This window comes from Ziziphus jujuba, chromosome 2, assembly GCF_031755915.1.
Source record: "Ziziphus jujuba cultivar Dongzao chromosome 2, ASM3175591v1".
Classification (NCBI taxonomy): Eukaryota; Viridiplantae; Streptophyta; class Magnoliopsida; order Rosales; family Rhamnaceae; genus Ziziphus; species Ziziphus jujuba.
This window is the reverse complement of record NC_083380.1, coordinates 28,190,627-28,207,781: the sequence shown is the minus strand read 5'-3', so window position 1 is coordinate 28,207,781 and position 17,155 is coordinate 28,190,627. Positions and strand designations below refer to the sequence as shown.

Here is a 17,155-nt window from a genome sequence, read left to right as displayed (position 1 = left end):
TCTATACTCGCTTAAATATTTAAAAAAGGAATGTTGTTTCATTACTTATAATAATAGAAGAGGTGTACACAGAATTACAAATAAAACGCAAATTACGAATAGAAACTCAATTAATGCACCAAATTTGGCAACAAGAATGGTTCTAATTTAATATATATACATGTGTGTGTGTGTGTGTGTGTGTGTGTGTGTGTAGTGTAGTGTATGATATTGTAGGTAAGAACCCAAAACCTAGATCATTATATGATGAAACTTTTCTCTCCATGTGGCTAAAAGAAAAATTCATTGGTTAATCTTTCAACTCTATTTATAATTGTATTTTGTTTCTTAATTTTTTGCTTTTGGCATTTTGATTTTTAAACTTTTTTTATTTATTTATTTTTGTGTATTGTAATCCTTAAAATTATTTTTAATCTAAGTTTTAATAGTTTTAAAATGTATAGTACACTTATAGTAACAAGAAAATAAAGAAACTATAAAAATTGACAACCTTATAATATCCTACATGTTGTATCAAATACACTGCAAATTTTAAAATTGCTAAAAATTAAATTAAAAATAAATTTAAAAACTAAAATGTAGTAAAAAAAATTAAATTTTAATATCAAAGTGCCAAAAAAAATAGTATAAGAATCAAACTAAAGTTATCCAAAAGATAATCTAGCGATAAAGGCATTACTTTTTTTTAATGAAAGGTTAATAGTTCAAATTCTCAAAACCCCCGTCTAAAAAGACAAAAACAAAACTTTGGAAATTTTTATTTTATAAACTAAATTTTGTGAAAGAAAATAATGTATAAATTATGGAAAATAATTCTCAAAAAGTTTTGAAACATGTATATAATACTTTTTCTATAAAAAAAAAAATTGTAAAATGAATAGAATTTATGATATAATTGACTATTGAGAGAGTTATAGAATGTAATGAAGTTTAGATCATCAAATTGAAGTGATAATATTGTGGCTTCAATGTACGGAAATATATGGAGAACATTTTTCATCCAAATACTTTCTTTAATATATATATATATATATATATTTATTTTAATGAATTTTTTTAAAAAATATTCTTTTTCAACATACCCATAAATTGTGGCCCATGATTTGATTTCAGAATCAATGCTCGACGGTAAGTTTGATGAGATATTATTATTGGTTTTGTAAATAATTTTGGAAATTAAATTAAATTGCTTTCCATAATTTCATTTTTCCATTTTTTTGTTTTTTTCATATTGGGGTGAGAATTTGATGGCACACCTTTTGCTTGACCATTCACAAAAGGATAAGATCATTTTTCCCTTAAATTGGACGACTTTGACCAGTATATTGACCCATAATTTTATTTATAATAATAATTATTAATATTTTTTTTTTATGAAAAATGCAATATATCCATAACTAATAAAGCAAAAATAGTATATATAAAGGATTTACGGAGAATTCATAATACCTATAACCAACAGAAAATTGCCACATGCTACTCGCTATATATTTTTGATAGATTTATTTATAATATCTAAGGTTATTGAAATGATCAAAATATATATATATATATATATATATATAACCAAGATTATTGAATGAAAATTTTGAGATTTTTATTAATAAAACATGAATGGATATGGCCCACCCATTATATCTTTTTGGTATTTTAAAAAACCCAAAATTCATTCCGATCTGTTCTGTCCGAATGTCAAATCCACAGTTTTCATTGGTTGTGGGTATATTTGCAGAATATTATATAACTCGCTTTCTTTGCCCTTGCTTCGTTTTCAAGGTTTTAAAGAGTCAGTGACTTGCTGGAACATAGAAAGTTTAAGCAAATTTCGCTCGTTTTTGCTCTGCGGAAACCAGTTTCTGATTTGGGTTTGTTCCGTTTACGCCTTTTTGATCACGAATTTTGTTTTCTAAGAGAGAAAATAGTAAAATCATGCTCTTTGTGTGCTCTGTCTGTTTCTTCAATGGTTTGTCTATTTGGGTTGGTTGGTTTTTTTATTATTTATTTTTAATTATATTATCTGTTCGGAGAGGTTTAATTATATTTATCATAAATGTTTACCTTGTGAGTTTGTTCGAGAAATTGGAACAAATTATGGAAACCCACATGTTGTTCTCTATGTTAAGACGGCAAAACTTTTATATTATCAATTTATATATGTATGTGTTTCTTGTTAACTTGTTATTGGTTATTCTTTGATATTGTAAGCTATTTCTAGGTTGTATCTTGATGAATACTATGTCCTGCTTTAAACTTTTTTAATAACATATTGACGGTGTCTTTGAGGCTGATCTGATTTAGTACGTAACAAAGTTTGAGAATCCTTTTATATTGTTGTTGTTGTTATTAAATTATAGCTATTATTGTTCGGATTTGAATTTGGGTTTTAACAGCTTGGCTATCCATGGTGATGACATGTAAAAACATATGTTTGAACGTTTCATTGTTGGTAAGTGTAAATTCTGTTGTGATTTTCTTGATGGAATATAAAACTGAACCAAAAAAGGAGTTGTTTTGTGTGATTGTAGTCTAGCCAATGTGAAAAAATTATTTTAGTCTTCACTTTTGTAGTTTTATATAATTGTTGTTTGGGTCGTGCCGTCTTGTTTTCTTTGTGTTTCCTTCCTCACTTCTTCTCCTGCCATATTGTTTTTCTATTAACTGTAAGTCTCTTTCTCTGTCTCCCCCTTATCCCTGAGTGTCTGAGGCGAACAAACTTCGGCTTGGTAGACTGTTCTTGTCATAAAATTTTGTGTGACAAAGTGTTTCTGCTTCAATGAAGTTTGTGCTCTCGTTTTGTCCAGCCTACTTGAGATGGTGTTTCATGATTCAATTCTATTCTTTTTCTGTTTTGCTTGAAAATTTGAATAGTAAATCTGTTTTTCTTGTATCTCTGCTCCTTGCAAAACATGAATAACTAATTAAGTTGCTTGTTATTGTTTACTCTTTTTTATTTGTTCTTCTTATATATAGAATAAAAATCTTGATTTCCAGTAATTGCTAATTGTTTACCTCTATTTTCTGAAGGTAACACAGTGAAGAGAATATGGGTAATATATTCGGTTGTATACAAGTTGACCAATCCACAGTAGCCATAAAGGAGAGATTTGGCAAGTTTGAGGAAGTACTTGAGCCAGGGTGCCATTGTCTGCCTTGGTTTTTTGGAAGTCAGCTAGCTGGCCATCTCTCTCTTCGGTTGCAGCAATTGGATGTCCGATGTGAGACCAAGACAAAGGTTTGCAAATTTCCTTAACTGGGAAATGATTAAACCTTATTGGCCAAATGGTTTCTTTTAGTTTCATATTAAACTTCTATATTTGTCATCTTCATTTGCATGTTGTCTTATAAAATTTTTTTTCCCCATCTAAAATTTATCACGATTCTGGTGTAGCAAGACATGGCATCTATTATTCTCATTATATTGGAATGCATTACAGCTGTTTTGTTACTTTGCATTTCAGAGCAACAATAGCTAAGGGCTTTTTAAGAAGTAGAAAAGGAAATATTTTGTTGATTTATTTGTTAGTTATTACATTATTTTCCATGAAGTTGCTTCTTGAGTGATTGATCTCCGTCTGTTTTTTAGGATAACGTATTTGTCAATGTTGTTGCATCTATTCAATATCGTGCCCTGGCAGACAAAGCTAACGATGCTTTCTACAAGCTTAGCAACACAAGATCCCAAATCCAAGCCTATGTTTTTGATGGTATATATCGAATCTCCTACTTAATTTTATAGTGATAAGCACATGATTAACATATTTCAATTGATCAATTATATCAATATTATTGTTAGCTAATTCAGATTGGCTTTCCAATAAAATCAGTGATCAGAGCTAGTGTTCCAAAGCTCAACCTGGATGATACATTTGAGCAGAAAAATGAAATTGCCAAAGCTGTGGAAGAGGAACTTGAGAAGGTAACTATCAAATAGATTTAAAGTTATATTCTAAGACCATGAATCCTTAGTATACCTGTAAAGCTGATTGTAAATGCTATTCTTCCTTCATAATGCTTACAGGCTATGTCTGCATATGGGTATGAGATAGTTCAGACACTTATTGTTGACATAGAACCAGATGAGCATGTGAAACGGGCAATGAATGAAATTAATGCTGGTATGGTTCATCAACTGATATAATTTTATTTTATTCCTTTCACTTTTCAGTTACTTTTTCGTCTTAAGTTTTATATTCAGATGCTACATCTCATATCATTTGATGATGATGTAAGTTTTACCTCAAAAATCATCACGTAGATGTGTGTCCGTTGAAATATGTGTTCTTCATACTTTCTTGCCATATGATATGGAGTAAAAGTATGAATTCTTCTTTCTGATTTTATCTGTACCTTTTTTTCTTTTTGGGATTTAGCTTCTTTGAAAATACCTTCTTTTTAATTTTTTTCCCTAATACTTCTATATTTTCTCAGCTGCAAGAATGAGGGTGGCGGCTAATGAGAAGGCAGAAGCTGAAAAGATTTTGCAAATTAAGCGAGCTGAGGGTGAGGCTGAATCTAAGTATCTCTCAGGGCTGGGTATTGCTCGTCAGCGTCAAGCAATTGTGGATGGCTTGAGAGACAGTGTTCTGGGCTTCTCTGTTAATGTTCCGGGTACCACTGCAAAGGATGTCATGGACATGGTCCTTGTCACTCAGTATTTTGACACCATGAAAGAAATTGGTGCTGCTTCTAAATCCTCTGCTGTGTTCATTCCCCATGGACCTGGTGCAGTCCGTGACGTTGCAACACAAATTCGTGATGGTCTTCTCCAGGCTTCTCAGCAGCACTAGTCGTGGTACTTTAACTAGATTCTCTCCGTTCATGTTGATGTCTAAAGCAAGTTGTCCTCTCTCTTCCTTTCTCACTTTCTCTTTGGGTGGTCGTTACAATGCTAAGTATTCTTTGTTTTGCGGTTAGTTTTGCTTGTTCATACACAGCTTCTGTTGATTTGGGCATTACAGATTTGTGGTCAGCTTTCATCAATCTTGTGATGTCTAAGACTTTAAGTCTAAATGTGAGTAAACAACTGAAAACTGTTTTTTCAGACGTGTGATATATGTTAGTTTTATGGTATATATATATATACACACTCTTTATTGTCAATTCTTCTTCAATGCTATTCCATTGTATGGCGTGGCTCTTGGATTTTGAGTGTTTTAACAGAAACTACCAAGGGGACCTTTTACCTGCTTATTATATGCTTTACACAGTAAGTCGCTGTGGCCTAGTGTGCTTACAGTCATAGCAATTGGATGATATGCTTGTTGCAGCCTTTGGATGTTTCTGTTTTCATTTATTTTTATTTTTACTTTTTAAACACTATGGCTCATGTTTATATTTTTGTGTTAAAAATAGAGGGCGGGAAAAAAAAAGAAGAAAAAACCATTATCAGACTTCGAACATAATTAACCAACACTGTGAAACCATTACGATCTGCTTTAGTTGGAAAAACAGCTGAAATATTAAGTTCCATTCTCATTATATTACTATGTTAGGAATTGTATAATTTTTTTTTTTCCTCCTATTTTTCGATCGACATTATAAAAATAGTACAAAAACCAGTATATCTCAATTATAACTATAATATATGCCCGAGAAAATGTTCATATGAATGTGTAAAGGAAAATTATTCTAGTATGCAACACCAGAAAATTCAACTTTAGTAGGTCATTATCACCAGATGAGGCTATTTTCCATCATTCAAATGTCGGATCGATCTTTGCTTGAATTTTTATTTAGATTCTGAAAGCCATAGACACTCCAAGCTTCGGAATCATTCCTGAGCTTAGAAAATCCACCTCTCCAGCTATTGTCAGAAATAATTTATCCCACAACCCTTGCTGAACGAGGGCAGAAACCATTCCTTGTGTGCTTATTCGACCCTTCACGGTCATAAAAGGGAAGAATGCATGCTGTGCACCGATTGTGAGGGCAGTTTCGTTGACTGAAAACCTATGTTTTAACTCGGCTGCAATGGCTGTGTTGGTCTGGGGACTCACTGTGTAATGGCAGCTAGCTTTAATCATGTCAAGCCTATCCCTGCATAGTTTGAGTAAAAACCACTTCATTATGCAAATTTGAGAGGTCAGCAAAAAACCCTAGCTATATTTATATAATTGAGTACAAAGTAACATTCAAGTGCTTGTTTGACCATGACTTTAAATCTGCTATTTGGTTTTGAGAAACAATATTCATTCTCCAGATCCTTATAGGATTTGCTCACAAGTTTAATGAAGCTATAAGGAAGGCACTATTGAAGCTTAAACCAGCATTGAGTTCGGAAAATGCCCTTGTTGCTATGTCAAATCCAACGTCGGTTCCAACAGAGAACAGAGTGGTTCCTACTGCACCGGAGAAGTTCAGTACAGGATCAAATCCTCCAAAGGAGTTTGTTTTCAATTCAATGCCTCCAGTAATTCCAGCAAAATCACGCAAGTGTTGTAGTTCCACCTGTTACAACAATCGCTTTCGATCTTTTAAGGTTGAATCCTAAAGAATAGCAAACAAACTCAACATGATTCTGAACTATAACAACGTATAAAATGTTTGTTAACCACAGAAATTTTGACCTTTGCAGCACTGGGAATTGCACAGCCAACAACGGTGTTGAGTCCAGGCGCAACAGCTTCTACTGAAACGGTGATAGAAACCAAAATGGTCGTAAGCATAAAGGTTTTGAATTTAGATTGCAGGCTGAAAATTCTGTGTATGGGAAACTTTTTATGTGTTGAATGTTTGAATACTTTACTTTACAATTAAACCCACCAACCACAAAAAAAGAAAAAAAGAAAAAGAAAAAAAAGAAATGCATGTTTCACTTACTGTTTACCAATCAACAAAGATTAAACGATGAACTCAAAGAGGGATTTGGTAATACGTAAAAGAATACAAAGTGATATTGGGAAAGGGAACTCAATGAGAATGTGACTGCAAACTCTTTGTGAAAATCTCTTGGTGTACTAAAATCTCATGCTGACAGGCTCAGTAAATTGTTTTCTAATAAAGCTTACCAAATTTTAGAAGTCAGAAACCATAATACTAATTGATCCAAATTATGTATATTTACTTTGCCATCCGTTCTTAATCAATGAATAATGTTAATTATCAGTATTTCTCAAACTTCATTACTGTAAAAACCAGCATTTGAACATTCATACAATGATTCACACAAAGCATAAAACTGCTATATACTTATTCATACAAAATATTGAGAATAATAAATATGAATTAAAAAAAAAAAAAAAAAGCAGAAATGAACTACATTAGGAACAGATGAAGTGGGGGATTATTACTTTTACAAGAGAGATCAAACATCCAGTCCAGACATTTGTAGTTAAAATGAGTAGGCGGCTTCTGAGCATAATCCTTATAGAGAACATCTAATCAGAAGTTTAAAAAAATAAAAAAATGTGTAAGTAGGATTAGAAGAAAATGCAAAGTTCTAATAATTAATCAAGCATTGCATGGAAAAAAAAAAAAAACATTGAGGAGTTTGACAGCAGCAAAACAATGGTAAAATTATATTACCTCTGGCTTTCTTGCCTATATCGAAGTATAAACCGGGGCAATTGCTACTCATTTGTTTGTTAAAAACAATGAAAGATCAAAACTATAACCTAATCTTTTAATTTTAGCTATCATGGTTGGTATCTGTTAGCATGAAAATTTATTGAGAATTGGAAGAAAAATCCAAAGAGGAAATTTCCTTTGTGCACTGACAAGAACAGGAGTATTTTCTGTATAAAAATGAAATTTCCAAACACTTTTTTGGAGTTCAATTTGATGTTGATTAATGCCAGACATGAGTTTTCCCATCTGGGATTTTTAGCCACTTTGTTAAAAAAATTTCAAAGATGGGGCCAGAAAATGATTAAGTAAAACCAGAGAAATAGGTACAAAACACAGCGCTTATACAGTTATATTAGAGCTAAACTACAGAAGCTTAAGAGATTAAACATTATTCAGTACTACCAGATCTAGTTGTGCAGATTTATCTGACCTGACTTCTGTGCGAATTTATTGGTTGACTAATCTGGCACAACTTTTCTTCAACAAATTGCCAAAGTGAAATTGCTTTGCTGCTAAGCATAATAGTATATCCCAACTGGGTAATTAAATAGTGTTGCTTGAATTTAAAGGAAGTTATACGAATTGGGTCTTGCATAATCTGGAATTTAGCTTAAAATGAATCATAAGAAAGGGAATTGATTTTGATTATATAAGAATATAGTACTTCACAGGATCAGTTTATGGAGAATAAGCTCTATAGTTTCCCTATTGAAAAGGAACACAGGAGAGAAATCTGAGATTGAATCTAATATGCAGTACTGAAATACCGATCAAGGTACATTCATAATGCATATAGCATGTGGTTGAAATTTCTGGGTGTATGCCTGATTTTTTAAAATCTGTTAAAATGGAAGTTCCTGGTGATGAATTTTACATTTCAACTACTAGTGGGTTTTTGAATTCAGATTTAATCAATCCAAAAACTAGAACTTAATGTTAATTGTTGTCATCTAAGCTGTTCAAAAAACATTCACAAAATTAAATAATAATAAATTAAAAAAAAAAGAAAAAAAGAAAAAAAAAAGCTGAGAAGACACTTTTTAGAGTCCTATGAAATACATCATGAATTTCTTTTCCTTTGGTTCTGTGTCCTACCTGATTATGAGGGCTGTCGTTGTGCACAACATTATTACATTGTACACTTTTTTCCAAATACACCCACCACCCCCCAAAAACAAACCAAAAAAAAAAAAAAAAGGAAGAAGAAGAAGGGGAATGAAGTTCATTTTCTTTTTGTCGTTTTCATTTGCCTCCAAATTCCTTCACAATCTGCGGGTTCATGCCTAACAAAATAGACCAAGTTTGCTACCATTCTCCTCTATCCTTTTATTTATTTATTTGTACTTCTCTGATTTATCAATTTTTTATAAATTCATTTATGTATTTTTTGATAACAATAGAAATATCTCTTCACAATTTATTTTTATTATGGTGTCACTCCCCTGTTACACACAATGTTTTCAAAATTTTCACCATGTATATTGAGGATATAAAATGTACAACTATCATTTATAGTATAATTTCTACAAATATCATTTATAGTATAATTGATTACATTTACGTTAAAAATATGACCTTAAAAGGGGAAAAAAAGGGAAAAAAAAGAAAAAGAAAAAGAAAGTACAAATTTCTTTTAACCTCCATGTTGCTTGGTATAATGATCCGTTAATATTTTCCTTTGTCAGATATAGCGTGGAAATTTAAAATTTTGTTTTTTTTTGTTTTTTTTTTTTTGGGGTTATGTTTAAATTATTATTTTATTAAAAATTATCATCATATTAATTTGACTTAAGCAGGTTAAATGTAAATAAACTTCACCAACTAATCGCTTCTTTCCTTCAATTAAATTTATCCAATTCCTACACTTTTTTGTGGGATGAATGTTAGTGGATTAGAAGGATTCAGTGTCAGCTCACTTCTCCTTTCTCTCCTCGCCTTCTTGCCAAATAAGATAAACTTTTTCTTTCTTCTATTTCTTTCCTCTTTTTTTTTTTCAAGCCACCAAACAAAGCCAATGAAGAGTGAGAACATAATTTTTAAATTATGTAAGCCAGAGCTTTTCCTGTGATGGTTCTTTTGTCTCTGCAAGCAATGTAAACATATATAATACTAGGATCAATTGCTTTCTAGTTTTTTTTTTTTGGTTGATGAAAAGGATCAATTGCTTTCTAGTTGAGTCGGCAATGATGCTATGATGTGTAGATAAATATTGTATCTCTACTTTTTCTCTTTTCCCTACTTTCATTATTATTGGGCTAGGTTTCAATCTCAGAATTAGTTATCATAAGCCAAAAAGCCTTTGAACAATTTATTATTTTTATTTTATCATCTAATTCTAATATTATTGCCTCATTTGATTGATGGTAAAGTTTTGATGGATTTTTGATCTCTAATATAAATATCTATATATATACAATAAAAAAAAATTATATAAATGAACTATGAGAGATAATATTTACAACCATTAAATCTACATAATTATATATATATATATATATATATGGTTTTGATATGGTAAGAAACTTATGAAAATGAATTGTGAAAGATAATTACCAATAAATATTTGATCACGAAAATCATATAAATCTAATAGTTTTGGATATTGTTCCTTCATAATTCATTTTTATAATTTTTTTATTATATATGTATATGTATATATATATATATATATATGCTACGATTAGCGTGCATCCTAGTTTGTGTGCATAATATTATTCAACAAGTATACAACAAAAAGTGTTAGGCAACATATTGACTGAAGTTACCGCATACGTTATACTGCATTTTTGGTAGACACTATAAAATTTTATATATATATATATATATATATATATATATATTTGAGGTGGTGATGCTCGTACCACTAATAAATTAATTAATTATTTATTTATTTCTTTATTTAAGAATATTTACTTTTTTTTGTCTTTTTTGGGGAAAAACCCTTAACTCTCTCTGACATTGGAAAACTGATTCTTCACTGCCCATATTTTTTTTTTCGTGCAAGAAATTAACCAATGCTTGAAAACTCTGTTTGCTAAAGAATTTCATATTCCCAACAAATTTGTTTATTCTTTTGAATTCTATAATATGAATTGAAAAACATATAATCCAATGCTACATTTGCAAGGCTTTTTCATGCCATCTACAGCAATAATAATAATAATAATAATAATAATAAATAAATAAATAAATAATAAAAATTTACAAGTATTATTTTACATTTACAACAAAACCTTAATTCAGTACCAAGCACACAAAAATTTGTGTCTTCCAGCTGATCATATACAGTCAGGCCCATTACCAAAATATATATGTATACATACACATACACATTGAGGCCCTGTTTCCTCAAGTGGTTGGATTCTTAGCAGCTTGCTCAGCTTCATGAATGAGTTTCAAAATTTCTTCTTTCTTTGCCACTAAATCTTGGATTTTGGTCTCAATCTTCTCAAGCTTTTGCCTTAGCTTTGCAGGATCTTTCTTATCTTCCGGATTCTTTTTCTTCTTCTCCTTTCCACCTTCTTTGTCTTCCTTATTATCTTTACCTTCCTTATCCTTTTTATCTTTCTTTTTTTCCTGATCTCCTCCTTTCTCTTCCTTGTCATCACACTTCTCTTTCTTTTCTTTCTTTTCCTTCTTTTCAACTTCACTTTTGTTTTCATGTTTCTCTTCTGTGTCTCCCATTAATACTTTTTTAATATCTAAACCATTGAAAAAAAAAAAAATTAAAAAAAAAAATCTTGAGTTATTGACTTTAATTTAATCTTTTCAACAAATTTTTGAAATTAAAAGACATAAAAATTGGTTTATTATTACTTTATTTTTCTTTATAATGTTTCTCATTGAAATATATTTACTTTCCCTACTGATGGAAAAATCTTTAATCATTTTATGCAATAACTACAGAGCAGAGCAATTATAAATAAAGAACATAAACAATGGGGTTTAGAGAACCAGGTCAAAAGGTTCCAAATGCAAAAATACCCACTAGAGCAAAGAAACAAACAGGATAACATAAGTGTATATATTTCTCTTTTCAGAAAAAAGTATGCATCATTAGAGGAAAATATAGACATAATTACAGGAAAACATAATAATAACAATAATAATAATAATAATAATAATAGGTAAAAAAGATTGCAGACCTGGAATCTGAGTCAGTTGAGGCTCGTAGTTTTTTCAATGTTTGAAAATAGAGGCAAAGAGCAGTCAGATATTTATATGCTTTTGACCCCTGAACCTCTATCATTCAAAATTAGTCCCTGGACTGGACTGATGGTCAGGAAGAGTTTTCCCAAGCGAGAAATATGAAGACCCTCATGTTATTTTTGCTGCCAATTTCCACCACTTGATATTTACATGTCAAAATGGCGCTAATTTAATTTCTACTCCAAACCACAGGCTGTATGTAAGGACAAAATTTACTCTGCAAATTTATTAATTTCTCCGCAGCTGTTTTCCATTCAACATTTTGAAACTGAAAAAGAAAAAAGTGAAACAAAATCATTCAATTTGATGTCATTCACCTTCCAGTTGCCTTGTCATATATATATATATATATATATATATATAAATATATTTATATTTTAATTATTATAGTGCATAGTTTCACCTAGGTCTGACATGGTATGAAATCCAACTTGAAAACTACTTTTTTTGAAATAGCTTGAAAACTACTTATTTTGTCAATTTTGATCAAAATTGACATGAATAAATTAAATTAAATTCATAGAAAGATAAAAATTAAATTAATATATAAAAATAATGATAAATACATTTATATTTTAATATATTATAATAAAATATTTGATTAATCCATATAATATACAATATTAAATAGATACAATCCACTAGCACGAAGTACCACACGCCCACCCGCATGAACATGACATTCCTTTCTCCAGGCAGAACCACTTATAATTTTATTACATTAGAATGACTCAAAAGTCATCATGTATATGTTCTCTAGTCTCTAGCGATTAGCGAGATTATGGGCTCTGTTTTTCAGAGGAACCAAATTTCAACAATTCCAATCATAGCCATGCAATAGCAACAATAAAAAATAAAAAAATAACTTCCAAATCTCAAAATTTTCTCATAGCTGTCACACATATACATATACTGTAATTACGCAAGAAGACCTTATTGTGAAAAAAAAATAATAATAATAATAATAAAAAAAAATCTTTGATTGAAGAATTGTCAAAGTACACTTAATACCTAAAACAGAGAAAGATCATAATGCCTAATTTTCTCAAAAAAATGGTCCAGAAAGACAAAGATCTAAATTTTTGGCAAAACTTATTTACTCAAAATGAGATTGATCAACATGAAAGCTGATACAAGAAAACTATACGTATGCAATTTCAGATGTTAGAAAAAGCAATACAAAATGCTCATACTTTCCCCAACATCATCGCAGGAAACTCTCAAATCCCTACCCTTTTTTTCTTTTTAAAATCTCAAACATTCAACTTTCTAACCCCACTAAACTCTCTCTCGGCCACCTTCTTTTTCTCTTATTTCAAGTTTTGAATAGTTAGTCAATCAATTCAAATATCCCCCACCAAAAATTAAAGAAAAAACATCACAACTTGAATCTCCCTCTTTAATCCCATTCTCTCCCCTTTTTCTCACTTCTCCAAAATGTGTTATTATTAGAAAATAACATTCTCATTCCCACAATTTTGCATATAAAATGCCCCTCTCCACCAAAAAAAAAAAAAGAAAAAAAAGAAAAAAACAAAATAAATTCTAATAATCATCTACCTTCTATGACTCTACATTAACCGGTCTGACAAGCTGGGTAGCCGCCGGAAAAAGTTCAAACTAGCCGGCGGCATTGGGTCCCGAAACATGGGGTGGCGTAGATAGTAAAAACCAAGTGCCACAGCCACCATTTTTGGTGGCACCACATAGAGTACCATAGTGATAGCCAGGCACACCCCAATGAACAATTTTGTAGCTCTTGGGTCCCTCCAACTCACCAAGGCTTGGAGTCTCTCTCCTTGTGTTGCAAAATCACCCAGCACTGTTTGGACACGGGCTGCCAACATCCTTAACCTGTCATATCTTATTCTTATTATATCCGGTGGTTTAGAACTTGGGATTGTATCAAATTCCTCATCAAGCTCATCCGGGTCAACAGCATCCGCATGGGACAATCGGATATCCATACCCGCTGGTATCTTGGGTCGGAATCGATAATACCAAACACCGATCAAGAACACGTATAGAAACCCAGTTGGGACAATCAAATCAGGGTACCAAACAAGCACCAAATATAAGATATGGACAAGTACCGTGGTTACCGGGTTTCTCCATCTTCTGATATCATCCAACCATTTTGCCAACCCGACCGCCCAAGCAAGAACCGCCACGATCCGAAACCAATTGGCTTTGCTCTTCCTCATGCTCCATGTGTGAGAATCCGCATCCAACATGTACCGGACTACTTCCGGACCCAATGGCGGTTCGGACCTACAGAGCCAGGCCGCCACCATTTTCGTGGCGGCTCCGCGCAAAGCTTCCTGTTGAGCCACACCAAGAGGTCGCAGATAGTGCATTTTCGGCAACAATGGCTGCCCGTAAACCAAGCAGGTATCCGGCAACAAAGACGGGCAAACGAATCGGACTGCCAATTCAATCTCGCCCATTTTCTTCAACCCGGTTCTCGACAAAACCAGTAACGGATACGAATTGGTATACACCTTGTTGCTCTCCAATGTGGATACCCGGATCCGAACTTTCCCTATTCGGTTATCGGGCATTTCCTCAGACACGTCAGCAAACATCCGCCAGTTGTCAAACACACCGATGGTCAGGACCGTACATGGATCAAAGACCTGCCACGTGTACTGCTCGTTCCATCGTGGATCGAAGCTGTCAGTGATTGTTCTCGTGCGGACCCATTTTTTCCCATACTTGGCCACACAGTAAGCGTCCGTGGACCCTTTACCTCCACCTTTGGATTTCATGGGGAGCAATCCACGAGCTCCCAGGATTCCAAGCTCCATGATTCCAATAGCCGGCTTCCACAGCTGCTTAGCCGTTGGCCGAAAGTCGCTGCACACGTGCGCCGCTTCGTCCAGCACGTGATAACCGCCTTCCAAGCATAGCCTGAGATGGATTCTACCACAGTAGGACCCACATCCTCCCCCACCGCATTCCAATGCTAACCACTTTGATGCCACGTAGCGCTCATCGTACCGTTGCTCGATCGAGCTCACGGGAACACGGACGTGGCCGAGAAGCATTGGATCTTTAGTAGTACGGTCCTCCACGAAAAGGATCAGCGAGTCTTCCAGAGGCTCACCGGCGACGAATAAAAGGTCCTCGTTCCAGTGAAACGACGCACTGTGGTTGTTCATGAACCCTCGTCTTGTTCTCACCGATTGAAACCCTAGCTGCGCTTTGATTCGGATCTCTGGGGCCGTCAATGGAGGTAGATTCGGAGCAATGTGGAGGTCTTGAGCATCCATTATCGTCACTCTCAGGTACCACAGTTTTGGAGACTGATAAACCTTCGAGCGCGTGTGCGCCACGTACGGAGCGTCGGAGTTCCATGCTTCTGGGAACGCATCGTCGGCTTGGGTTCCTATCCAAACGGAAAGCTGGATGTCGCCGGAGACTCTACAGGAATTCTGATCTCCTGCGCCGCCTTCTAGTCTGTACCATTGCGGAGCCAAAGGACTGTCTGGAGGATCGCGTACGGGGACGTCGGAGAGGTCGAAGCACACGCCGCCTAGGAAGTGCTCCGACGGTGAATCCCAGACGGAGATCTCTAACGTCGTGGAGGCCGAATCGGGCCTGTTGTGACCGAGGGCGAAGACCTGCTTCCACTCCGGCGAGTCGGTTGGTTCTCCGGGACGGTGGATAGCCGGCTTCGATTTCACGAAGTGGTTGGACGTACGGAGCTTCACGTACGGACTCTCATTCGGTGCGAGACCTCGAGCCTTGACGATCCTGATGTAAAGGTACTGCATGGGCTCCACGAGATCGTATGGATGGATCCTCTCCGGCGCCGTCTTATTATGGTTATGATCTCCTCGTCCTCCGAATTTCCCGGCGATGATCCGAGGAGAGTAAATATTGTCTCCGTTGGGCCTCTTTAAGACCCTAATCCTTTCACCTCTCCGAGTCTCCATCTTCCTCACCTCCGGCGGCGGATACTGCATCTCCTGCTGCGGCGGACCACCCACCGTCTCCTGCGCAGGTGGATCAGCCTGGTAATGCACCACAGGCGGCGGCGATTCTTGGATAACGACTACCGGAGGTAAGTGCTCGACAGCATCGGGAAAACCTCCGGGAGGTTCCACCATCGGATGAGGAACTTCGAACGCTCTGCTTTCCTCGACGACCGTAGGCGTCGGAGATTTCGGTTTCTCCTGCGGAACATCTTCGGGCGGAGGCTGCTGTAGAGCCGATTCATCAAACTCCAATTCGTCGTAGTAACAAATCCTCAACCCAATCTCGCCCCTAATCCAGCTGAAGACGCTTCTCTTCTCCAGTGGGTAATACACCAGACCTTCTTCGCCACGTTTGGAGAACTGGCTTCCGTAAAGCTTGAGCCTCCCCAAGAAGTGGTTCTTCCTGGCACTGCCACTGGCGCTTCCGTACCTCTTGTCGTTGTAAACCTCGACCTCGAGCTCCTCGTAATCCATGTTTTCGGGATCGGAGACGATGAACTCGAGGGCTTCGTTCCATACTGGGTTGAGGTCTCTGTATTTTGTGGAAGTCCGTCTCCTTTGGCCATCGAAATCTACAAGGACGTATGGGCTTGAGCTTCCTTGGCCGTCTTTGGGAAGAAGGTCACGAGCATCGACCACAACGACGAGGAGCTTGTGGACAGCTCTCGGCTGTTGGGGTGGTGGTGGTTGTTGTTGTTGTTGTTGTTGTTGTTGCTGTTGCTGTTGTTGTTGTTGTTGTAGTGGGGATGACTGTGGCTGAGGCTGAGGCTGAGACTGATACTGATACTGAGACTGAGACTGAGGATGAGACGGCGTCGTAGTCATGGTCTGAACATTTTCTTCCTTTCTTTTTCTTTTTTCTTTCTCTGGTGGGGATTTAGACAGTAAGAGGGCTTCTTATTCCGTTGATCACGGAAAGCAGAGAGAGAAAGAGAATATTGGGGAGGAGATGTTTTTGGGGTTTTGCTTTTGAGGAGGGTTGTTTTTGCTTTTTTGAATTTTTTGGGTTTGCAAGTTTTTTTTTTTTTTTTTTTTGGTGGTTTTTCGAAGCATTTGATTTTTTGATTTGATTGTCTGATTTCTAGTTATTTCAAAGCAAGAAGAGAATGGAAATTGGAAAGTGTTTTTGTTGGTTTATTTTATTTTATTTTTTATTTTTGTAATTTGGTGTTCGGGTTGGGGGGTGAATTTGGAATGTGAGGGTGGGTTGCTGAGGCAGTGGGGGAGAGATTAGATTCCATACTCTCTCTCCAAGGTTTTAATCCCACTTTTTTTGTTTTTTGGTTTTTCCCTCCTCCTCCCTTTTTTGGGTTCGTTATCCACCTCATCTCTCTCCTCTTTATGTAATATTATAATAATTATTTTATTCTTTTTTATTAATTTATTATTATATTTCCTAT

The 17,155-nt window shown here is 34.8% G+C and overlaps 4 protein-coding genes and 1 long non-coding RNA gene across 6 annotated transcripts; 2 read left to right on the top strand and 3 right to left on the bottom strand.

Annotated features, from left to right (window-relative positions):
- The first annotated feature begins 1,695 nt into the window (after positions 1-1,695).
- On the top strand, positions 1,696-5,100 carry LOC107415859 (hypersensitive-induced reaction 1 protein). 2 transcript variants are annotated; one of them, XM_048473732.2, is made up of 6 exons: positions 1,696-1,865; positions 3,034-3,232; positions 3,584-3,704; positions 3,825-3,916; positions 4,019-4,115; positions 4,429-5,100. In XM_048473732.2, exons 2-6 carry the CDS (start codon positions 3,044-3,046, stop codon positions 4,785-4,787), a joined length of 858 nt encoding a protein of 285 aa, XP_048329689.1. In that variant the 5' UTR covers positions 1,696-1,865; positions 3,034-3,043; the 3' UTR covers positions 4,788-5,100. The 2 variants fall into 2 exon arrangements, with proteins under 2 accessions (XP_048329689.1, XP_015879754.1); XM_016024268.4 differs by having other exon boundaries at positions 1,697-1,865; positions 3,025-3,232.
- Positions 5,101-5,452: 352 nt separating this feature from the next.
- LOC107415860 (mitochondrial outer membrane protein porin of 36 kDa) lies at positions 5,453-7,842 on the bottom strand. Its single transcript, XM_016024269.4, has 5 exons — positions 7,525-7,842; positions 7,290-7,376; positions 6,567-6,628; positions 6,221-6,447; positions 5,453-6,036 (listed from the first exon to the last, which is right to left on the bottom strand). Exons 1-5 carry the CDS (start codon positions 7,574-7,576, stop codon positions 5,733-5,735), a joined length of 732 nt encoding a protein of 243 aa, XP_015879755.2. The 5' UTR covers positions 7,577-7,842; the 3' UTR covers positions 5,453-5,732.
- LOC132800536 (uncharacterized) lies at positions 6,337-6,765 on the top strand. Its single transcript, XR_009635678.1, has 2 exons — positions 6,337-6,478; positions 6,575-6,765. It is a non-coding gene; the product is annotated as an uncharacterized LOC132800536 (long non-coding RNA).
- A 2,887-nt stretch (positions 7,843-10,729) lies between the features above and the next one.
- LOC107415853 (protein PXR1) lies at positions 10,730-12,027 on the bottom strand. The gene is made up of 2 exons (XM_016024256.4): positions 11,712-12,027; positions 10,730-11,267 (listed from the first exon to the last, which is right to left on the bottom strand). Exon 2 carries the CDS (start codon positions 11,248-11,250, stop codon positions 10,915-10,917), a length of 336 nt encoding a protein of 111 aa, XP_015879742.2. The 5' UTR covers positions 11,251-11,267; positions 11,712-12,027; the 3' UTR covers positions 10,730-10,914.
- Positions 12,028-12,740: 713 nt separating this feature from the next.
- Positions 12,741-16,940, bottom strand: LOC107415861 (protein QUIRKY). The gene has a single exon (XM_025073020.3). The coding sequence runs from the start codon at positions 16,578-16,580 to the stop codon at positions 13,347-13,349; it is 3,234 nt and encodes a 1,077-aa protein (XP_024928788.2). The 5' UTR covers positions 16,581-16,940; the 3' UTR covers positions 12,741-13,346.
- Positions 16,941-17,155: the final 215 nt, after the last annotated feature.